Genomic DNA, 25,085 nt, shown 5'->3' on the forward strand with positions numbered 1-25,085 from the left:
GCATAGAGCCAAAATCCCCCAAGGAAATCAAATAGTGGAAGTGGACACTTGGAGTGGGAATCAGAACCAATAAAGCCATATTCATTTTCTCTACACAGTTTAAACCAATGACTCTCAACTGATGGAACTTTGGCCCTCAGAGGAAATACATAAAGTCCTGAGATGTTTGTGGATCTCACAAAGGGGAATGCAGACTGCCACAGGAATTACTGACTACTGGGGGTTAGAGACTGGACCTGATGCTAAACACCCTATAATCACAGAACAAGCCCACCACAAAGAATTTCCAGACCAAAATGAAAGCAGTTCACGCGAAAGATTTGTTTTAAACTGAAGCCATTCTGTTACATAAGTTGAGTATTCCATCTTCTTAGGCAGAGCAAATTAACTAAAGACTCAAAAACAATGATTTTCTTCTTTCAAAACTCATCATTAGAAGGATATAGATACAGAACATGACCGGAATAGCCTTTTGCAAACTTTAATCTGTATAAGGATCATTTGGAAAACTTGAAAACGTGCCAAGACTCAGAGCTAACCTATTTCGGAAGAACAGAGGTTGGGTCCTGGAGCACGCCTCTATTAATAAGCTGAACAGCCTGGTTCCAGGGTAGATTGAGCCTCTCTTAGGAAACAAGGTAGGAAACTGAGCTGTCTATTGCTGATAATGAAGATAAACCCTGTGAACACTAAATTCCTCTCCAGTTTAGCATATGGCGGGAAAGTGCTGGCGAGCCACCTATTTATTAAGATAACAAATTAATGTATTATTCCATGCTTTAAAGCAATGTGTCTCGGTTTTTGTGTACATGGGGTGGGGATCACCTGGAGATCTTATTACTACGCAGGTTCTGACTTGGGAGTCAGAGAGAAAGTGTAGCATCCTACATTTTTAATAGGCCTCTAGGTGATGCCTTGTCCCTACACCCTGTGCTGACTACCTAGTACCAAAGTTAATTTGTTTTCTTTTTAAAAACAAAACTGCCAAGAGTATAAAAACAGCAATACTTTTTTTGTTTTTAACATGGTACAAAACCGTCTACTACAGTTCTCATTTCCAACAGCAAATGGAAAATGGGTATACAATTTAAATATTAACTCTTGATGGAAAATTGTCTCTAAGGAATACAAGCCTAGCAGGTTTCTCATCATGACTTTATGACTAACACGCATGTCTAAATGTGATAGTTTCCTGATGAAAGACTACATTTCCCAGCTTCCCTATTGGACTACAGGAGTTATTTCCACTCTTGTATGGGGCTGCATCCTATCTTCCTTTGTAGACATATTAGGTGTCTTCACATGTTGGTGATAAAGATGCTCCCTTGCTATTAATCAACGTGGTCCAGCGTAAGGACAGACTAAGCCTCTTCTTTCTCTTCTCCTCTGTCTCTCTACAGCTGCCTTTTAATAATCTAACACCAAGCACATAGTGAGCTCTCAGTTACTTAGAATGAATGGGTGCTAAACAAAGTTTCCTTTAAATTAAGCCTGAGATAAGTTGTTCATAAACCCTTGTCCCAAGGGCTTGAGACCCACCATGGAGAGAACAAAGTTCTGTATACAACAGCTAATCACTATTGATAACTGAAGTCCTCTTTTATTTTCTTTGTCGAATCTTGAGCAATTTTGAACTCCAGTAAGTTCAATCTGCATATTTAGTGAGCAGTGCATGTGTAGGCATGGATATTGCCTACCTAGAGGGTCACATGCTGTGGCACACTGGTTCAAAGGATATTTGATGAATGCTTCTTCTAATGGGTTTGAGAAACCATACACAAGAAGAAATTCAGAAAATCTTTTTCTTTACAAAGTTTGTTTTTTTTAAAGATGTAATCTTTATTTCGTATTAGAGGAGAAAAACAAGCTTTACATTTAAAATACAAATAAAAATCCTGCCTCTCTTCAGATATTAATGTTTAATAAGTATAAAGTGGTTATGCATGGATGGATAATGCTTTTGAGGCAGCGAAACCTGTGACTGGAGGGAAGTCAATGAACAAGTCAAGAACAGCTTCTAGGAAGTTCAACTTTAGTAATTCAGCAGAAATGTTCAGAACTGTCACAGTGAGCTCAAGTTCATTGGAAGAAGACAGCCCATGTTGAAGATTCTACAAGGCTGACTTGAAATACTATAGATCCGGGCCACATGGGGAGCTTATTCAGACTAGCAGACAGCTATTTCCACTTCTGTGTGTGACCTCACATCCTTTTGATTATGAGATGAAGATTCTTGAAATATATTGACTGAGCAGATATCTGATATGGTCAGACCCCCTGATATGGTCAGGCCTCTTCCAGTCTGATCAAGGTTGTGGTGGCTTAAATAACAATGGCTCCACATAGGCTCCTAGGAAGTGCACCATTAGGTGTGGCTTTGTCACAGGAAGTGTGTGACTGGGGAGGGGGGGTCAGCTTTGAGGTCTCAGATTGCCAAGCTATGCCAAGTGTGTCCTTTTCTTCCTGCTGCTTATCAGTCTGGATGTAGAACCTTGGCTACCTCTTCAGCACCATGTCTGCCTCTATGCTGGGATGTTTCCTGTCATGAGGATCATAACCAAACCTCTGAACTGTAAGCCAACCCCAGTTAAAGAATTCTTCATAAGAGTCGCCATGATCATGGTGTCCCTTCGCAGTGATGGCAACCCTAAGACAAGGGAATGCCTTCACTGTCGGTCTGCTTGGCTCAGGATGATGGTTTTCTCTTGTTCTTAGGGAGATGGGTCTAAGGCAGGCTCTTTGGGTTCTCTGGCTTTGGACTCGGATTACAACTGTAGTATCCGCAGCTCTGGCAGCTTTCCTCTGCCTGGACCTTACCAACCGCACACCCCAGGACTTGTCCACTTCAACAGCCCCACCAGTTAATTCCTTACAGTAAATCACGCCGCATCTTTTATCTGCAAGATCTTGACTGTACGACATTCTTGCATGGTTTTTCTTTTCTCTCTCTCTCTCTCTCTCTCTCTCTCTCTCTCTCTCTCTCTCTCTCTCTTTAAAAGAAATGTTATCCTAACATACCACAGAAAGTGCATCATTAGCCATATCTTTGAAAGCTGCCATATCTGTTAGGCTTCCCTAATTAATCCCACAGGGCTTCGTTCTCTGGGCCATTCATCCCGGCTGTATTAGGAGGCCTCTCATTAGTTCCAGTAAGGGCTCTTGGGCTTCATTTACAATCAAAGATTTCTACTCATTCCATATTTTCCTCCCTGTCCTGGTAAAGAAACTCTTCAGGGCCCTCACTCTGTTTATTCTTAGAGGAATCAACTCAGAAGCCTCAACATTCCATACCTAATGATGTGCTGATATCATCTGAGTCAGGAAGTCATGGCTGAGAGAGTGAGCTGTGAGATGCCAGCTAGCTGAAGACAAAGGGGAGAGAGAGGGGAGGAAGGAAGGGAAAAGGGAGGACAGGAGTGGAGGGAAAGTAAGGAAGGGGGAGGAAGGAAAAGGGAGGGGAAAAGTTAAGAAAGGAGGAAGAGGGGACAAGGAAAGGAAGGAATGATGGAAAGAAGGAAGGAAACAATGAATTGAGAGAAAGAAAATAGAGGAGGAGAAAGGGAATTCATTGGACCTCACTTGTCACGTCTCTCATTCCAAGGAGCTATCTTACAGTAGGACTGCAAATCTACTCCTCCCTTGAAATTAAGAAGAAATTAACATAGCTGCATTAAGAATATCTTTATAAAGAAAAATACATAGGATTCTTGTTTGTGAAAAACTGAATTAGGTAAGGTTCCTAACACATAAATGAAAAGTGGCAAAAAGAAAGAAAAATGAAGGAAGGAAAGAAAGAAAGAAAGAGAGAGAGAGAGAGAGAGAGAGAGAGAGAGAGAGAGAGAGAGAGAGAGAGAGAGAAAGAATGGAAGGAAAGAAGGAAGGCAGGAGGGCAGGCAGGCAGGCAAACCAGCAGAGCTTGAGGACAGGTGCAGGTTGCATGAATTTGGACCCTGAATTAACTGGTTGCTGTCTGAGCAAATGATCTTGGGCAAGTCATTTAATTTCCAAGACTGCACTAGGAAAGGGCAGGGATGATGTCGGGAGAGAGATGGAAAGACTGTAAGAGCCAGAAGCGGCGACAAAGAGGCAGCATGGACAGACATGATGGTGAGGCTGCGCACAGAGTCTCTCTGTGGCTGTGGCTGGCGGCATGCACGGGGTCTGTGAAAGACAGAGCTGGAAAAAAATCTCAGCACGGAGAAGGGAGGTGAGTAAAAAAATCCAGGTTAGGACAGAGAGGTAAGTCAGTTTCCTTTTAAGAATGTGGCCCTTGGTGAGCAGAACACAATGATCCAGTGGGGGGAGGGAGAGGGGGGCACACACTCAAGAGTACCTGGGCTGCCCAAATTGCACTTGATGGATTAAAACAGTAATTTTATTATTATTTATTATATAATAGTTGTTATTAACAGATGGTGACTTATACACATACATGCAAAAAACACACATGCAAACAAACAAATAAAATGGATATTAGAATGATAAAGATCAAACCCAACTCCAGAAAACAATTCTCCAATAAGAAGTTATATGCTTTGGGTTTCAGATTATACCAAACTCTTACACACATACACATGCACACACACACACACACACACACACACACACACACACACACCACACTTGACACATCTGACTAGGTTCTATAATTATATATGACGTGCGGTTTTTTACATGATTCACTTCTGTCAGACAATCTCTCTTCTCAGTGCCTCATCAAAGGCCTGGAGCGCAAACTCCTGGTAGCCGTGACAAGTGTAGTCAGGGAAGGGCTCCTTCCTTATGACTGACATGGACAGATGTGGCTGTGATATCCAGAATCTCCAGCACTGAAGAGAAATTTACTGGCTGGGTCCTGGGGTCACTGACCAAGAACTAGGACATGACCCTCACAGGTGAGGAGAGACGATAGTGTCCAAGCATCAAGAGGGCCCAGGCGTGTCCGATTGAAAATGAAAACCGACATGCAGCCGAGGAGCGTTCTGAAAATACAGTCCCCCAACTAAATTCTGGACAAAGGGCAGACATCACATATGAACTAAAAAGAGATGAGATGAAGCGTAAGTGCTTAAAACTGTAGTGAGAACTCACTGGAGACACACAACAGGAAATGGGGAGAGAAAGATACATAAGTTTAAAGGGGAAATGAGGTGAATATAGCATTCATAGGACACAGAAACACCAGTGTATTTTCAGATATCTTACTTCTTTTATATCTAAATTCTGGGCAAGCTGTGAGGTCGTTTGATTGTCAACTTGACATCAGCTATGGTTTTCTGGGAAAAGGAACCTTGATTAAGAAAATGCCTCCATCATATCGATACATAGACAAGTCTATGGGGCATTTTCTTGATTAGTAATTGGGGTAGGCAGGCTCAGCCCACTGGAGGCAGAGCCACCCTTGAGCCAGTGGTCCAGAGTCGTACAAGGAAACAGTCAGAGCAAGTCATGGAGAGCAAGATGTAGGCAGAGTTCCTCCACGGTGTCTACTTCAGTGCTTGACTCCAAGTCCCTGCCTCGGCCTCCCTAAATGGACTACGACCAGGGTGTGGAAGCAAATAAGACCCTTTCTTTGTAAATGAGGAAAATACCTAATAAAAAATATATTAAAAAAAAAAAACCTTTCTTCCCAAGATACTTCTGTTGTGGTGTTTTATTACAATGATAGACAACCTAACTGGTATCCTGTAAAGTTCCATTAAAAACCAAGAAGAGAAGTAACATAAAGGACAGAAGCAGAGGGTTGGAAGCAAAGTCCTTGAGGTCTCCTTTCCCCTCTCTCTCTTCTTGAGACCCATGTCTTCTGTGACATGCTCCTTAGAGCTTCAAACTGGTTCTTCTGTCACCTCTGCAACCAAATCAGAGATGTTCATGTCCCCAGTTGCATCTGGCAGCTCCATTAGCAAGGATGCCTTTTGGTCCTTCTGGGCTTTTCTTGGTCACCCAGAAGTCGATGTACCTTTATTGTGTCTGTCAGAAACTGATGTGTGAAAAATCCATTCTCTAAACCCACATGCTAGCAGTTCTAGGGGGTGGGGTCCTTGAGGAGACATGAGGAGTTCCAGTAGTGGCTTTATAAAGGAGAGAATGGGGGGAGCATATTTATTTGGAATCAGCACGTGGCCTTATCATGAGGCACGAGGGAGACTTTTACCAGATGTGAGCAGGTGTCAGTGCCTGCTCTAGGTCCTTCACAGATTCCCCAGCAGGACGAGCCAACACAACTTCTATAACAGCAACTTCTGTTGCTTGTAAAGTAACTGGTCTTGGGTATTCTGCTGTAGCTACAGAAAATATGCTAAGGAGTATCCAGCATTCGCTTGGAATCTGCTCTTCTTTGGGGGTCTAGGGAGCTGCCCTCTGCTCTCTTTCTCCCGAAATTTTATCTATCACACTACTTTTGTAATTTTTTTAAATAAAATACTCAAATGTTCCTGAAAATTCTCTAAGTAATTCTTTCTATCTGCTCAAGGGTCATTTACATACTTAATGTTGTTGTATATCCAACTGTCACTGAATGCCACATCCACTCATATTTAAACAAATATGCCATAAACAGAACAAACCTAAGACCGTTTTCTCAACCTCTCCCTTAAGTGAGCCTCATCAACATTCACCTTCTTTTGACTCAAAGCCAGAGAATCAACTTCCACGCCTTCTTCCTCATCTCATCCACTATCACCAGTCAGTCCTCAGAACCTGGTAGTTTTACCCCACAGATGCTCTTAAGGGTACCCATTTCTCCATTACCATTTAAGTATCACCAGTTCCCAGCGGGCTGTCTTCCCCCATTTCTGCCTTACAGCTGAAGTGATTTCCTTAAAAATAGGTGACCAAAACCTTTGTGCCTCAATGAAACTCTGTTATGGATTGAAATGTTCAAGTCCTGGAACACTTTGTGCAGATACCCACGTATTGTGGGGTGCTCCCTCTACACCCCAGATTAGGCACAGACCATGCACTAAATAGTGATTTCCAAGGGCAAAATAAATGCAAAGAGATCCTTTGTTAGGCAAGGAAAAGAGAAAAGGTGGCTGAACCTGAAGTGGGCAGGACCAGGAGCAAGTAGCTTCGCCAACTGTTAATTTTAAGAAGGATAATGTGTCAGGATGTGTTGGGAAGTTCTGAGTGCGTGTTCTAATTAGGGTAGGCAACATAATGAAATTTGATTGCTGGACCTTGGTATTTGATAGCTGGACCTTGGTGATCAGCCTCAGGAATGAGTCAGGTATTACAAAGTGGCCAAATAAGGAAATAGACCTTGGTGGTTAGCTTTAGGAATGTAATCGCAAAGTTAAGCAAGGGAGAGGGAAAGGGGAGGGGTTAAGCCTGCCAGTGCCATGTTCACCATGCTCAGACCTGCCAGAGCCCTTGACTTTGTCTCCAGAGGCCATCACTATTCGGGGAGACTGTGTAACCTTTGGGATGGGGATCCTAGACGCACAAAGCAGGTCACTTACAGAGAGGCTCTTCAGGCTCGTACACTGCTTCTTTCTTGTGCCGTCTCTGCTTCCTGACTGTCTGCATCATGTACCAGCTGCTCCACACTCCTGCTGCCAACACTGAGCCACCCCGTCCCTCGAGCCTGCTCTGCGAGGAGGACGGCAGAGATCACTTTTGCTCTTTGCTTTGTCACAGTGACTGGGTCGATGAGGAGATGCGTGTGGCAGCCTTTGGCATCCAATGCTCCGCTTCTCCTCCTGCCTCGCAAGGGCACCACTGCCTCCTCCCTCTGACTCACTCGGTCTGCCCTTTATCTCCTAACGTGCTTCTTTCCTCCCAAGAAGCCTGGCCCTTCCACATAAGAGATTCCTTCTATCCCATCTAAGGCTAGCTGGCTTCACTCACCCTTCACAGTTCAGAATTAAACTCTGCACAAAATTTTCCGAATCCCAACACTTACCTAGACTGGGCTCCTAGGTAATCTATTTCTCTTTCAAGGTGCTTGTGACATGTTAGTAAAGTGTTTTTAATAATAAATTTGTTGTCTTTTCTGCCTGAGATTGTATTAGCTATGAGCATCTCCACGTATGCCTTCACATTTAGCACTAACCTTGTACAAGAATAATAAATGTTTGTGTGGTAAATAAATCAACTTTAGCATTCACTGATACTGGAGTAGCGCTGGACGGGCACACTACCGTCAAGATCAATAGCCACAATTATAGCTGCAACATTAAAACAACCTCACAGATTTAGGAAATAAAATTTATGTCACTAACAAACAATCGTTCACTTACTTTTAATGTAAAAATCTATTTTGTTTTCTTTACAGGGCAAGGCTCTAGCAAACCAGAGGGTGATAAGTAACATCAACAATCAAAATATGTATTATGTCTAAAAAGTCAATCAACAGTTAGCAACAATGCTAGGACAAAAATAGAAGGCGAATTTGTTAATAATATATATATGTGTGTATATATGTATATATATGTGTATATATATATGTGTGTGTGTGTGTGTGTGTGTGTGTGTGTGTGTGTGTGTATGCTATAGATGATAGATTGATATATAGTTAAAATATAATTTTTAAACAAGAGGAGGAGGTCATGATTTTGATTCCCAGTACTGTATAAAGCAGATGTGGCATTGCCAGACTAAACTTGTAAGGTCAGAGCTTTGGTTGGTGGTGGCATATAGTACCAGAAGTTCAAGGTCATCCCTGGCTATATAGGGACTTCAAGGCCAGACTGGGGATACATGAGACCATACCTCAAGATAACATTGAAAGACTGTTTCCCTAACGACCAATACAGTGTGAATAGCCAGAAGTACAAAAGGATTAGATGCCCTCATCTATAAAAATTTCAAAATCTCTCCAACATCTTTCCATCATTTTCTCAAGTTTTGGAGGTTACATCTTCAAATAACCAAGAACAAGGTTATAAAACATTTCAGCATTATACATTCAAGATGTGAACAACCATATGTGAATACAAGCTTGCAGGGGAACCAAACTGAACAAATTTTAAGCAAAGAATGTCTTTAAATCTCTAGCTTCTTAGATTGTTGCCCATCTCTCTATAAATGATAACAATATCTATGTGTTGCTTAACCTCCAAATTCTGACTCCCCTGGAGTCCTTTTTGAGTCCTACACCATTATAAACCATCTGCATGGCCTGTTGGCTTCTGCTCTGAAAATACACTGTGAATGCATTTACCCTCATTACCATCTCTGTCATTTTTTGACTTATGCCAGGCCATCTTTCCCGAAACTTCCACAACAGCCCTTTCCCTGGTCTCTCCGTGAATATACAGTTCATCTCCCACATTGCCACCAGTTCATTACCTGTCCCATATCAGTACAGGAATATCTACATGAAACCATGGCCTGATGTCCTTACAAACTGGTGACCTGTGCTAGCCCTACTAATTCTTCAACTGAGGCTTCTACTTTGCTTTTCCCATTATATCATTTTTCTCTCTGTCTCTAAAGCATTCCAATTTTACTTCTACGGGATTTATAAATTAAAGCTCCAAACCTCCAAGTTCTACAAGCTGCTCCTTCTAGTTGGAATGTGCTGTCCCACATCTTTCTAAGTCTTTATCTTATCATCAAGAGACCTGAGGGACCGCCACTTCGAAGGCTGAGCATCCTACTTAGGTGAATCCCCTGTCACTTCCAGCCCGCCATCTGTTTCACATCCTTCCCAGGATGTCCTACCACTTGCAATTCCGTTCTCCATGGTTACCAGCTTACTCTGTTCTCCTCCTCTGAGAATGCAGAGTTCCTGAGCACACAAGTGTAGTGGTTGTGCTCGCCATTTGCTGCCCAGTGCATGGGAAAGTGCTTGCTAGATTCTGAATGCTCACCGAATATTTATTACATAAGTGCATACAGTTAACAAAAGAACCAGCTAAAAAAAAAGATCAGAAGATCTAGGGTAAAGAAGACATATGTGTTTGCATCATTCACTGGTTACATATGCACATTAATGATGCCAGGGAAGCTCATTACATGTAAAGGTGCTTAACTGTTGTGATGAAAATAGATAATTTTGCTAAGAAAATTCAACTCTATGTTCAGTAAGAAAAAAAAATCACTAAGTAAAAATCCATTCCTTGCCTAAGATCTATTAAAATAACTTTAAATAAATTTGCATTATTAATGGGGGGTGGAAAGCCATGAAACCTTCCTTCTGCATAAACGAACGGGCCCCTTCCGGGCTGAATAAGAAGCACTGAAAGAAATACTTGATCCAAAGGCTGCTTTAAAACTGAATACAATTCTCATACAGAGAAAATCTACCTAATTCCAAGGGATGGAGTACAAGGTGTTTTCCCCAGAGCCAGCCAGTTCTCAAAGGAATGAACAGAGGCTGTTGTCACCACACATTCTCTACCTCCAGGGACCTGGGGTGTGAGCTTGATAGCTGCTGGGGTAAAATGGGACCTCTAAGTCCCCCAGGTACCCAAGGCCAGCAGATCTGCATTCTCCTTTGGCCAAACATCAACCCATGGATGGTTTGGTTTACATACAAGCCCCTCGGAAGTGTACATTCCAGCATCACAGGGCCTTTGTGAGTCTACAGGAACACAGCTGGAGCCAAATAAACTGTGTGGTCCTTTCACTGTATTTGCATCATCTCTGTGAGATAACAAACCACCTTGAATATTAGGGGTTTATTTTTTGTTTTTGTTTTTCCAAATAAGCAAGACATGATATTTTCTATTGGTTCTATTTGCTGAGAAAATAGAGCATGCAAATGACCACTGAGGCTGCAAACAGCAGCAATTGAAAGTAGCAGTAGACACTGTATCTTCCTGGTAACTGACTACTTTTGTTACACAACAGTGTCTAGAAAAATCCAACTGTGATTCGGACTATGAGCCATGGCGATCATGTCAATATGTGAGCTACCTGAATATCTAATTATGAAAAAGAGAAGGCAATTTCACAGTGAAGACATTGTTCTAATTCAAGGGACAGCCACATTAGCTTATTAGCAGATAGCTGAAAAAGTCTAATTTGAAAGATAATTATTTTTAGCTGATTAATATGCTTCAGATTAAACTCACTGCTTCTAATGGGCCCATCATCTTGACAACCTGGGAAATTAATAAATTTTACATGCAGAAGTCACAGTGGATTTTACAGCCAAGCTACACATGAGTATAGGATTACCTTCACAGTAGGCGTTGTCCTCTCGGAGAGCCCGAAAACCATCCCTGCAGCTGCACACAGCCCTGTCGTTCAGGTTCCTGCAGACCGAGTTCTCCATGCAGGTATGCTTCTCAGAACAGAAGTCATAACCTGGAAGAAGAGCGTGTTAGGATAAATAAGTCTGTGACAGGACAAGCTGCTCCAGAGCATACTTTATTTATTTTTTTTCTATTTTTATTGGAAAAATTTTTTCATACCATATATTCTGATTATGGTTCCCTACCCCTCACCCAATTCCTCCCAGATCCTCCCGCCTTTCCATCCACCCAACTCCATGTCTTCTTTCTCTCCTTCTCTCTTTAGAAAATAAACGACAGGCAAACAAACTAGAATTGAAGGAAGGAAGGAAGGAAGGAAGGGAGGAAGGAAGGAAGGAAGGAAGTTAGTTCTAGGCAGTGGTGGTATACACCATTTATCTCAGCATTCAGGAGACTGGGAGGCGCAGAGGCAGAGAGGCAGAGGCAGAGGCAGAGGCAGAGGCAGAGGCAGAGGCAGAGGCAGAGGCAGAGGCAGAGGCAGAGGCAGAGGCAGAGGCAGAGGCAGAGGCAGAGGCAGAGGCAGAGGCAGAGGCAGAGGCAGAGGCAGAGGCAGAGGCAGAGGCAGAGGCAGAGGCAGAGGCAGAGGCAGAGGCAGAGGCAGAGGCAGAGGCAGAGGCAGAGGCAGAGGCAGAGGCAGAGGCAGAGGCAGAGGCAGAGGCAGAGGCAGAGGCAGAGGCAGAGGCAGAGGCAGAGGCAGAGGCAGAGGCAGAGGCAGAGGCAGAGGCAGAGGCAGAGGCAGAGGCAGAGGCAGAGGCAGAGGCAGAGGCAGAGGCAGAGGCAGAGGCAGAGGCAGAGGCAGAGGCAGAGGCAGAGGCAGAGGCAGAGGCAGAGGCAGAGGCAGAGGCAGAGGCAGAGGCAGAGGCAGAGGCAGAGGCAGAGGCGAGGCAGGTAAATCTCTGAGTTTGAAGTCAGCCTGCTATACAGACTGAGTTCCAGGACAGCCATGGCTACACAATATTACACAGAAAAACTCTGCCTCAAACAAACAAACGAACAAGCAAAGGAAAAACAAAAAAGAAAGAGTAGCTAATTTTGAAGCTCTGTACTCTAAAGACTTATTTTTATTAGGCTTACTATTTGACAATTTAACACATGTATATTTTATATTCTAATGACTCATGCCTCCTGCCCCCTTTTCTGTCTACCATGCCCATCACCAGTCTCTTTTTCAGATTCATGACTTTGATTTTGTGACCTATTTTATTTAGGACCATCTGTGTGTGTGTGTGTGTGTGTGTGTGTGTGTGTGTGTGTGTGTGTGTGTGTGTGTGTGTGGTTACCAGTGGCCACACAACTGAAGGCAAAGCCTCCCATCTACCTGAGTCCCTGAATGTCCCTTGGTCCTTGAGCAAATAGCTCACCCGTAAGGAGAAGGCCCCTGTGCCCCTCTTCCATCTATGCCTGGCTGTGGCCATGCCCTTTATTGTGCAGACCTAGTGCAGGCACCCACAGCAGCTGTGATTCACTGCTTGAATGAAGAAATAGTTCTTTATGTTGGTTTGACTCAATTAATTTCTACTTCAGATGCATTCATATCTTTTTGGTTATTGACTTTATAAATGCTACACAGTCCTTAATCATCTTAGTACAGCTCTCTACATGTTTGAAACAAGGATTCATTTCATTGAAAATAAATGTTACAGTGAAGGTGCCAACGCAGTAGGATGGGAACAACCTCGGTCCTTCAGCATCCGTCAAGCCAGAGGGAAATGTGCTCAACAATGATTAAGGGATGAAGAAGATGAGGCATTTTGGAACTGTTTAAAAGATGTTCAAAATGAAAATTACATCACTTTAACCTAACTTTGTCTGTAGATGTTCGTGGCAGTCTATAACCGCCCCAAAGAAGAAAGTTTTTATGAGTAACAGGATTTCTACAGCTCCCGAAATCTTTTTGATGAGAAAGAAAAATGGAACTTTTAGAAACAGTGACACTGATCACATGCTGTCCGTAAGGATTTCTTTCTTCTGTTGAAGCCCCCTGTTCAATGATATCTGAAATGCTGAAATGGGAGGCCTAAGTGGTGGAGCCCATCTTAAATGGAGATTACATGATTGTGGGTCATCCAGCAAATGTTTAAATTGCCTAATGCATACTTTACTGCAAAAGCTTCAAGCTGCCTGGTGATTTACGGTTTCATCCCATCTATCAGAGGACAAGGACTTAAAATGAGCTTGTATCTAACTAGCCAGGGATGAGATACAGTTGAGAGAATCTCAATGGGCACTCCTTATGTGGAATGAAGTTGGTGCCCACTTTCACCTGCTGGGGCACACTCTTATCTCTCACTGCCTGGACTATTTCAATACCACTGCAGAGTTACATTGAACTCAACTACAACTTACAATGAAACATTTCTGGTGCAACTTAACAAACCTTAAGAATGGACCTAAGACACAGTGTCATTCAAAGGAGGTAGAAAAAAATATCAAATGGAGAGTGAACACTATAAAATCATCATTCAAAAATTTATAAGTGTATAAAGACAAAGATATAGTTATCAATACCCCTTTAATCACATAGAAAGTTGACTTCTCTTCATAATATAACATCTCAGGACTAAGACTAAATATTTGGAAGCAAAATTCTCAAGAGAAAAATTTATACAACGTAAATTTAAGGGTCATTTTATTTCTTTGAGGGTCATTTTATTTCTTTCCTTTTTAAGTAACTAAATTAGGATTGAATTTCTTAAAATGCATTTTATTGACCTTTTACAATGCCTGGTGGGGGGGTGGTTTCATGAAAAAAAATTTTACTACCTATCTCAGTAGTTCTGCACATAATCAAACTAAAATTTAAAAGCCAAAAACCCTTTCTTTTTAGCCTGAGTTAAGAGGAAAGTACATTAAAATAGCACAGTCTTACAAGTACGAAGGAAACTCTGCAATTAGGTGCCAGTATAGTGCTAGATCTCCGGTTTTCCAAGAGTCTCAAATCTGTTTTAGGTGGCTGGGGCTCCCCAGGGGAGGTGTCCGGTGAGGATTCCCCCTTTACCTTCTTGAGTTTACCTATTTCAAATTATTACCTTTTCACTTTGTAAACTTTCCTCCCATTTCTAAGAGTCCTCCCTCTCATCCAGGACACTCTGTGGGTCCCTTCTTATTTTGGCTGTGCCACTTTTAGTAAAATCCGTTCCGTGTTCATTCCTGCCTCAGTAATATCAGGACCTGCTAAGGAAGCATCGCACTCCCTATGTGCACACACAGGAAGCGCTTGCTCGTCTCAAGATATTTTCCAAGTAGAAGAAAAGAGTATCGTCCCATTTTCATGTTTTTTAGACAAAAGTTAAGACATGATTGGGATATTTATTAACTCAAAGATGTACAAGCTAAAATTTTCAGTCAGTCAAACTCCATTTATTTTAGAAGATATCCAATGGTTATTAATTGCTTCAATGTTAGCTAAGGTGGGCCACTGAAGCTCAGACCTGGGACTTTTACTCATCTCATGAGGAATGGACTTGTCATATTTGGGGTGGTGAGAGACCTACTTAGACTCTGGAGGGATGCCCTCACCCTGACTTTTGACCCACATCCATTCAGGAGAATGGACTCTGTGCAGAACAAAGATACATCAATCAGTGCATACCACTGGTCTAAACAAAATAATTGCTTCAATGTTAGCTAAGGCGGGCCACTGAAGCTCAGACCTGGGGCTTTTAGTCATCTCATGAGGATATTAAACATTTACTTCTACCTATGAATCACCACACTATGAATACAAATGTAAATCTGTCAGTGGTCTACTTGGGAATACTTGCAGTCCCAGAACCTCGGAGGAGAGAGAGGTACTCCAGCCGTGAGCTGGGTTTGAGATCTGAGACAAACAGCACTGGAGTCAGTTTATTATCTACTTTGGGGGTTGTAGTTGTTTGAATGTGCTTGGCTCATGGGAAGTGGCACTTTTTAGGATATGTGACCTCGTTGGAATCTGTATGGCCTTGTTGAAGGAAGTGTGTCACTGTGTAGGTGGGGCTTTGAGGTCTCCTAATGCTCAGACTCCTCCAAGTGCAGAAGAGAACCTCCTTCTGGCTGCCTTCAGATCAAGATGTAGAACTCTCAGCTCCTTCTCCAGCACCATGACTTTCTGCATTCTGCCATGATACCTGCCTCTGAATCTCTAAGCCAGCCCTAGTTAAATGCTATCTTTTATTAAAAAGTTGCATTGGTCATGGTGTCTCTTCACAGCAATGAAACTAAGACAGGAGTCCACAGAGTCCATTTTCTGGCCAAGCCAATAAAATTCAGTGTCTATCACATGCCCATTAAAAATGCTAATGTAGCTATGAGTCATCCGAAAGCTAATAGATTTTCCCAGTGTAGATCAAGGTACCTAACAAGAAAACAGAATTTAAATGCCAGTGGCCTTCTTCTAAAGCAAGTAGGGCCAATGTATAAATACTGTTGCTGAGCCATGAAACTAAAATTGACAATCATTATAATACTATTATTACTAATACACAGAGAAAGAAAGTCATGAAAGTAACTACTGGATATTGGGAGTAGGGGTTACTCACAAGTGAAAGAGATTAACCCACAGCACACCCACAGTGCTCCTCACACATAACTAAGAGGTGTGAGTCTTGTAAACAGAGGGTAGGGATGTCAAGAGAGGAGAGAGTGAGAGAAGAGTGTAGACATAACCCTGCATCCACTGTGTGTGTCTAAGGATCCCTTCTCTACTACAGAAGCTCTGGCTTGTGCCTGTTTCCCACTTCCTTCCAAGGTTCCCAACAGTTAAGAGCAGAGTTGTCTGCCTAGGCCCTCCTGACTCTTCCTGTCAAAGTGGCCAACACAGAGAGCATAGGAGACAGTGTTGGTGGGTCTGAGTTGGTTTTTAATTCTTGCTCCATCTTCAGGGACAAGATCAAGAACTGTGTGTCATGATGGCCCTCAAGGACACCTACTAACCATTTCTGAGCCACATGTTCATTCAGAGGTTAACACTGTGTCTTTAATGCTATACATGGGGGCAGAAAACTGGAGGTTATTTCTCTGACAGATGAATTTGCCATGACAAATGTGAAAGAGTTGATTCAGATTTAAGACTTGGGAACTGGACTTCCTCACCAGAAAGTCAGAGGATGCCAGGAATTCCTTTACTTGTCCTGCATATGTGAGGTCAGACAAGCCTGCAATCCTTCAGGTTCTAAATGCTTTAAGAAAGGGGCCAACTCTAGGGACATGTGTTGATGCATGTCTGCACTCCCAGCTGCAAAGGAGGCTGAGGCAGGGTTATAAATTGAAGGTCAGGTCAGGTGATTTGGAGGCCCTATTACTAACAAGGGAGGCAGGAGCAAATAGTTTAATTTTAGTTTGAGTTCAAGTATTATCTAAGTCCGACTTTCAAAGTCTAGGCCACTCAATTTACCATGGATGCTTAGGAAGAGTGATGTCAGGGGCCCCACTTCCTATCAATTAAAGCAGAACATTGGAGGCGAGGAACCATGGGAAACTCTGCCATTTCATGTTGTGAACAGTTTACATATGGAATGTTGTCTTAGGGCTAATTTTTCTTTTCTTCACTTGTGTTTTGAAACATATTGATCCTCAGAAATGAATGTAGCAGAGTGTCTCTTAACACCCGAGGCTACAGCTCAGCTTCTTACACAGCTTGCCATGCTCCACTCTGACTAACTGCTGTGATGTTTGCTTAATCTCTGAGCAACTCCTTGAGCCTTACACTGAACTGGGGATAGGCACCATTGTTCTGTGGTTCCTGTTGCTGTGATAGCAACGCTGACCAAAACCAACTCAGGAAAGGGAAGAGTTAACTGGCCACAGTCCACCACCGAAGGAAGAAAAAGTAAAGGCAGGAACTTGGGGTCAGTACCCTTGCTATTGCATGCAGCAGGGCCTTTCATTCACACCAAGAACCTCAGAGGAACTCTGCTTAGTCAGTCAGGCTCAAGTTTATCTAACTTTCTAACATACCAGGACTTCCTGCACAAGGAATGCTACCACTCCCAGTGGACTGAGACCACCTGCATCATTTAACAAACAAGATAATCCTTCTGCAGGCATGTCCACAGACAAATCCAGTCTTAGCAATCCCTCAAGACTCCCGTCTCAGAGGGCTTTAGGGTGTGTCAAGCTGACAGTTATGTGTCAAGGTAAAGCCAGTTATGTGGCAGTTTTGTGCACATTTCTCTTGTCTATGGTGGAGTCTAGCCCTGCTTTCCATGAATCTTGGCTGAACTTTGGTTGCCTTGAGCAACTGAATATAGTAGAAGTGGTGCTGTATTAATACCAGACTTCCATAAAACTCTCAAGCCATTATTTAACAAACCTGCCAAGTATCCTGCCTGACAGGCCATGAGGAAATGGCCTGAGGCTACGTGAAGAGGGTGTGTGTGACTGTGTCTCATGACTGTATCTAGTTTCTCAGCCATCTCTACCAAGATTCTAGGCCAAGAAAAAGGCCTTCCTAAAACAGTCAGTCCTGACCAACTTTTAACTAATAGCACAAAGTGACATCAGTCAACATTTGAGGAAGTAGAGCCACCCAGTCAGCCTACCTGAATGTCTGACCCAAACACCGACATTCACCATAATGACATTGCCTTGGGGTGCTGTTTGAGGAAAGCTTGATCTCCAGCAATGGTTGACAACCCCATAAAGTGTGTTGCTGCTTATACTAGTTTATAAGTCACCCAGGACGCATTTTATTAAGAACCCTAGTTAACTGTGTCTGCATGTAAGTGTAAGAGGTATTAGGACATGCTGCCTACAATTGGCTGCCAAAAACACTCTGGTAGGGCTGCAAACTGAAAGTGCCAACTGAAATGACTGAAATGGGATTCCTGAATCTGATCAGACTAAAGACATGCTCTGCCAAGGCACTGACTCGGGGTGGTGAGGGGAAACCTCCAATGTTCTGCACTGTTTGTCCAGTTGAGGGCAGTTCCTTTTACAGGTGCTCTCTCTAGCTGCTAAAAGATACCTTGAAAGTTCCTTTCTGGAAAGACTAGGTCTTAAACCATCAGGCAATTTCTAGAGAACCACCCACAGAACAGAGTTTTTATCTTAAACTCTTCTTTAGGCTGAAAAGATGGTTTGGATGGAAGAAAGAAATTGCTGCCCAGACTGCTGACATGAATTCAATCCCTGTAACATGTATGGTGGAAGGAGAGAACCAATTTCTGCAAGTGTGCTCTGGCCTCCACTCACTGGTGCACTGTGGCCTGTGCACATGTGCTCACGCATGCAACAAATAACAGTGTTAGAAATGACAACTTCTCATTGGATGAATGGAAACGAGTGTGAACAGAACAAAACAAAATAAAAAATGGGAACAAAACTCCAGCACTGTACAAAACAGGGGTGGGGATAAGTTTACATCTACTTTTTATTATTAAATTATTTTATTTATTTATTTACATTCCAAATGTTGCCCCCTTCCTGGTAATGGAGTGACTTAAATGGAAACAAAATGGTATCCATTTCCCAAAGTGTATATTGACTTTTTCCTTTGTAAGATGCTCTTTACATCAGCATGAAGAGTGCTGTCTCTACGTATGAGCACACTGTACCTGAGATTCCTACTCTATTCTCAATATGTCACTATAAACATCGACTACACTCCAGACATTACTCCAGTGTTAAGGTACAGAGATGAATACAAAGACTCAGTCCTTCCCTGAAGTGCACAGTCTGCAGCAGGAGGTGGACACACACGTGTATATACAGGTCTCATGCTTTCATAAGTGACAAGATCTTAAAGAGTTTATATAATCATTGCTTAACTTTAGTGCTTGAACCAGCAAGTTTAAGACCCTCTAGTGAGGGAATTCACTGACTCCTGAGGCAGCCCACCCACCACATCTGTGAAGAGGTTTGCTGTTTGCTTACAATGAACTAAAGTGCTAGGACTAGGGTACTTGTGGTTCTATGCTTATCAAGTCAGAGGCAACACAAAAGAAGTGGTACACATCTATGCAGCCTGTCTTTTCTGCAGCCGGGAAGCCAAAGCATGATTAACAGTGGACCTGATGCAAGCAGGAAATCTGGTACAGTCTGTTTTTGCATGTAGGTCAGCTGGAGACATAAGCCGAGGAAAAATGAGAGCAAACCTATCAGAAGGATAACTGACTCCAGCAATGATGAGCTGACTCAGGTTTAGAGGTCAGACCCAGAGACAGGTGCAAACATATGGCAAAAATTCCTGGGAGCGTCTCTGTTATAATTCAACAAAGGGCTCGGGGCTTCCCACTGGGTTAGAAAGTCAGGTAAAATGTTATTAATCTTAGGGATTAATTCAAAACTTCTCATGCATAACAGTTATATTATCCTCCTACAAAAACTCTTGTATGTAAGTCTTTTAATATGTTTTTGTTTGTAATCGCCATCTAGTAATTGTGTATATTATGAGATAGCTTGTGACATTTTAGTAGATGCATATGATATACAATGGTTTGAGCAGGCTAATTGGCATATATACCACCTCAGACATATTCCATTTCTTTGTGTTAAGAATGCCCCAAGCCCTTTCCCTTAGGAAGTCTGAAATACCCAGCCAATTGTAAGTCATGGAGATCCTACTGAGCTAGAGAAAATAGAAATCTTTCTTCCCGTTCACCTTCACCCCTGGGCCTAGCAGCCATCTTTCTCCATCGTCCATTCTCTGTGCCTTCCTGGCATCTCGTAACCACTTTGCTGTTCCCCAGTTCTTTGATGATATCTACTCTTTAACTCTTGTGGGTGAGTTTAAGCATGTGGCAGGTGTCTTTCTGACTCCAGTCTGTGTGAATTAACATAGCGTCCTCCCCTGGCATCCACGTCCTTGCCTGAGAATGATGTTATTTTATCCAAGCCTTACCTTTACAAACCTTGCAGCAGCTGTGAGACAAGGCAATCTGATGAGACTCGGGACAATCTAAGGGTGGGCAGCCAATGTTCTCAACAAGCTTCATGGTCTGATCCTATTGGATAACAGAAAAGAGGTGTCTGCAGTTGCATAATCAGAACTTGACTGGAGAGTTACAGGCAGAAGACATCTGCCCAGGCCATTGGGTCATACCTACATGGCACTAAATCTCATCTGGCAAGCCTCCACAGGGAGCCAGTGGCCCTGGGTGTCAAAGTCCAACACACTGTAGCCAGGCAAGTAACATCCACATATCCACATAACCCTCCATATGTATGCTAGTTTTCCAACAGATTTGTAAATATAGTGACAAGCATAAGCAAAGACAGAGCTTGGGTTACATTAACAGTACACTCTGAATTCAACCATGGCAAAACGGCAAATTAAGCTGGGATTTTTTATGAGGTTGCTTCTGGGGCATTGAACATCTTCAGACCCAAGGGCCTCTCCTCCCACTGATACCAACAAGGCCATTCTCTGCCACTTATGTGGCCAGAGCCACGGGTCCCTCCATGTGTTTGGTTGGTGGTCCAGTCCGCAGGAGCTCATGGGGGGGGGTATGGCAGGTTGACACTGTTGCTCCCTCCATGGGGCTGTAAACCCCCTCAGCTCATTCAGTTCCCTTTCCAACTCCTCCATTGGGGACCCAGCTCTCAGCCCAATGGTTGGCTGCACGCACCTACCTCTGTATTTAACACTACATGTGATGTCTGGATTGTCAAATCCACGTAGAAGGAACATTCAAGGGGGAATTTAAAGCTCAGATGAAAAACCAGCTCTGACTGGTAAATTCTTTCCCTGTGTTCTTCTGCTCTTTGACCTTGTACCCGGAAAGCCAACCCCATTTCCTGTGGCTTTTCACACGCCCTTTGTAGGCTGTGGTGTTACCTTGTGTGTTTTGCTTTGCTGTATTTCAAGCCAACTTCCACAGGACGAAGACAGTCTACAGCACTTGCTTCAGGGACCCATTTAGAATCAATATTGATGATATCTCTGTATGACAATTAATGTTTACTAGATTGTTTTATGTTCTATTCTCCAATTAGCTGAATGATATTTCTCACCGGAGTCAACAAGTGGAATCTCTGCTCTCTTCCTTTATCCTCACGACAGAGAGCAAGGAGTTGATTTGAACTAGAAAGTTTTCAGTTCCATAAAACTGATTTGACCAAGTAACTGCTCTTGGTTTTTTTGAGACTGTTTTGTAGCAAGTAACTTCTCATCTTGAAAAGATCGTGGAAGTGTGCTCCTATTTAACTACTACTGAGAGTGCAGCTTCCTCTGTGAGTTAGGATTTGAAAGGAGTGTTGTTAGGGGGACGTTGGTAAGGAAACACTCACAGTGTTCACATAATCGGGGTGATTCTGGAAGGGCCCTGAAAGCCAGCTTACCTTGCATTCATATAAGACACACATTCCAGAAGATGAGTATACCGTGTTCCTTTCTCCCTCAAAGTAGCTCCGTCCCTGGAACTGGCAGGTTGCTTTAAAATAAAAGAGACACATGCCAAAGTCTTGTTAGAAAACATGGTTCAGAGACGTGCAGACCATCTCCTTGCTATTTTACTTCTCTTATGACTCAATAACTAAAACCATACATTCAGTCTCCTTCGAGGAACTTGTAAACCTTAATTAGCTTCATGTATATTAAGGTCCAGAGAATGAAACCAGGCACAAAGGGGAAAATGAGTTATGCCAAGGTGCCAGACTAAGACTCTGGAAAGGATCTTTGGATTCTGATGTTTTTAAAGTTTCATATGCTTAAAACACATTACATATTTATATGAAAATACCTTCATGAAACTGATTTGACCAAGTAACTGCTCTAGGTTTTTTTGAGACTGTTTTGTAGCAAGTAACTTCCCATCTTGAAAAGATCATGGAAGTGTGCTCCTATTTGAACTACTACTGAGAGTGTAGCTTCCTCTGTGAGTTAGGATTTGAAAGGAGTGTTGTTAGCGGGGACATTGGTCACAAAATACATGGACAATGGAGAGACACAAATTTTAAAAAGAAAGAAAACAGACGCTAGCCAGGGAAGCAGACCAGTGCCCGGCTCAGGCATCGTCTGAAGCTTCCCCTTGCAGCAGCTCGGAACACGTACAGAGACCCACAGTCAGACCTCAGATCACTCGACCTTACAGGAGGTGTCCCTATCAAACCCCTCCCCTAACGGCACAAGGAACCTTGTGGAAGAAGAGGCAGAAATAGTAGAAGAGACAGAGGGGATGGAGGATCAATAGGAATTCTACACCTATGATCTCACAGAGACTGGGGCACAAGGGCCTGCATGGGTCTGCACCAGATGGGGCCCCAGAGCTCAAGGGAGAAGTGGACACGTGCCCCAATCCTAGCCCAGGAGCTATCTCCAGTGGATAACCACTTGCAAATGGAAGTGGTTTTCTCCACTGAGACTCCACGGGAAACAAACTACTCCTAAGGGTAGACTAGCTATAGCACAGTGGATGGCCAGCAGTATATGATTCCAATGTCATCGTTGGAGGTTCTTTGTCTCAAAATGTATCATGGCTTTTAAAAGTTGTATCTTGTTTTTTTTTTTTTTTTTTATTTCACTTGTTTATAAGTTTCTTTCTTTTTACCCTACAGGTCCTCTACATATATACAATAGCTCCCAGTTTAGTGTCTTTAGGAGATTCCTGTGTATGGGGAAAGAATGGGTCTCTGTTTGCTTATCTCTGTCTCAGGTTCTTTTCCTTCTGTTTGTGTTGTCCTATTCCTGCATGTTAGCTTTTGTTCTATCAAATTATGTTATGTTATATTATATTATATTATTATTCCTTAGCAACATGTTTGTTTTGTAATAAGAGACAGAAGAGGGCAGATATATGTAGATGAAGGGAGGGAGAGAGGAACTGGGAGGAGGAGAAGGGGGGGGCAACCGCAGTCAGGATGTTATATGAGAGGAGTTCTATTTTCAATAAAAAGGGGGGGAAAAACAGCAAAGCTTGCAGCTTCCTGATTGGCTGATGGCAGGCACTCTCCTTAAGACTCCTAAGTGGGCACCTAGGTGGCAACAACTGCCTGGTCCATTTTAATATGCTATAGAATTTTAGGACAAATTAGCAAGCCCTTTTAATTACAACATACACATGTAAGCTATATGCCTTTTTAGTTTATATTACTTTACATGAATATTTGTGAGTTGAGACACCTCATGTAAGACTTTCGGATGAATGACTAGGGGCCTACCTTGCTTCCATCTCAATGACGGAAAAATGTTACAAGTAACTCAGAAACTGGAAAGCACGTTGTAACATAAGGTGGTAGATCTCCAGTCATTTCCTTATGAAACTTGCAAACTACTTAAAGTTGAACTAATGAAGGTTTCTCTTCTTTGAAATCATCAGCTCACACTGCACATGTTGTCTCCTGTCCTGATCAGAGCCAGAGTTCCCCCACACTGAGCAGCCTGAGGTCCCCCCACACTGAGCAGCCTGAGGTCCCCCCACACTGAGCAGCCTGAGGTTCCCCCACACTGAGCAGCCTGATGTCCCCCCACACTGAGCAGCCTCAGGTCCCCCCACACTTAGCAGTTTAGCTTAGGATCATTATCTAGCTTCAGGCCTTAGACTCTCAACTGATTTTGCTTTGCAGTGCTGCACTGTTTTTGTGGAAAGCACCTGTCATAGATACTTAAAGTCCCCAGAGCATACAAATATACCCAGAGATAACTGGTTTGGGGACAAATGGAAGAGGATTGTCTGATGCAAACAGACTCTAGCATTTTGTTCCTTACTTGTTATAAATTTAACCTTTTCTTCTTCTAGCCTTACAAAACTTATGATGTGAACACATATCTTTCCTTTAACTTCTATTTATATGAATCAAGAATATTATTTTACTCTTGGGGATTTATAGTTCCTTTCATATTTAAAAACATAACTTGTCAGTGGCAATTGATAATGTTGGAATCAGACAAACTTGGACTGACATTACTGTATAAATATTAATGCCAAAGTTTGTAATTTAACTTTCATTTTTTAAAAATTAGCTGCTTATTTAAAGGAATATATTTAAATAATGGAAACCATGAATTATTTTTTAGACCATTGTTCAGCTAATCCCCTTACTCAGCTTCTAATAACAAACTCAACTACATAAATACATCTACCAGAGAATTGGTTATAAATTTTAGGGAGCTAACTGGAAAATAATACAACTTAATTATATAAATTATGTTACAGGCTGGCTGAAAGTTGCTTGCTCATAAATATTTAAAATGAAACAACTGATATGCCAGTTGTACACTCACTGTATGTCACATTATGAACTAAAATAGCATATGTGTTTACTTAATAAACCCAACTGATTGCTAAATATTTCTTCAGTGTGTAACTTAAAGTGTGGATTTTTTTCCTTAGTAAATCCCATAAACTCAATGTACCAGAATCTGACCTGCTGTACATTAATTTTCATGGAATACATACTACATTTTACAAGAGAATGGAAGATGAAACTTTCTAACTTCTCTTCAGCACCTGAATTCAAAAATTTTAAAGCTTACTACAGGACTCAGTAGCTACAGCCTCTTTGAGTTCAATGGAGAGTAGAAAAAATCCTGATGCCATGGCCTTTCTTAAACAGAGATGAAAGGAAACAGGGTGGGAATCTCAAGGGTAAATTCTCCTCATGCAAATTCTTAGCATAATTGAATAGTCATTCAGAGTACATGGACCTTCTGCTCGAAACTCTTAATTCAAGAGACAGGAATAGGCAACTTGTGGGACAATGGGGCACCAAATGGAGTTGTGCAGAGAGGGAAGCACAAAGCGAAGACAACAGGACACTCTCTCTACTCCCATTCAGGCAACAGGCAGGGTGCTGAGCTTGGCTTAGGAGGAATCCAAAGGGAGTTTTTTTCCTCATGTGGATCTTGATGAGTTAACATGATCTTCAATATCTGTGTGGAATAGCCACAAGGCCAATGGGGTTTGCTTTTCCTGTGTTTTGTAGAAGAAAAATGGGAAGAAACGCTGAGAAGCTATAAGGACT

General features: G+C 42.4%; 1 protein-coding gene across 5 annotated transcripts in view; it reads right to left on the bottom strand.

The window, feature by feature from the left end:
- Nell2 (NEL-like 2) overlaps positions 1-25,085 on the bottom strand; it is a 309,357-nt gene that overhangs the window by 144,161 nt on the left and 140,111 nt on the right. For all 5 annotated transcript variants that reach the window (NM_001356950.1, NM_001289653.1, NM_001356951.1 and 2 more), the window contains 3 exons: positions 21,465-21,556; positions 20,026-20,128; positions 11,128-11,256 (listed from right to left, as the gene is read on the bottom strand). In NM_001356950.1, the coding sequence (NP_001343879.1) occupies positions 11,128-11,256; positions 20,026-20,128; positions 21,465-21,556 (324 nt within the window). The remainder of the gene's footprint in view (positions 1-11,127; positions 11,257-20,025; positions 20,129-21,464; positions 21,557-25,085) is intronic.

The sequence above is a fragment of the Mus musculus genome, chromosome 15 (assembly GCF_000001635.26).
Source record: "Mus musculus strain C57BL/6J chromosome 15, GRCm38.p6 C57BL/6J".
In the NCBI taxonomy this organism is placed as follows: Eukaryota; Metazoa; Chordata; class Mammalia; order Rodentia; family Muridae; genus Mus; species Mus musculus.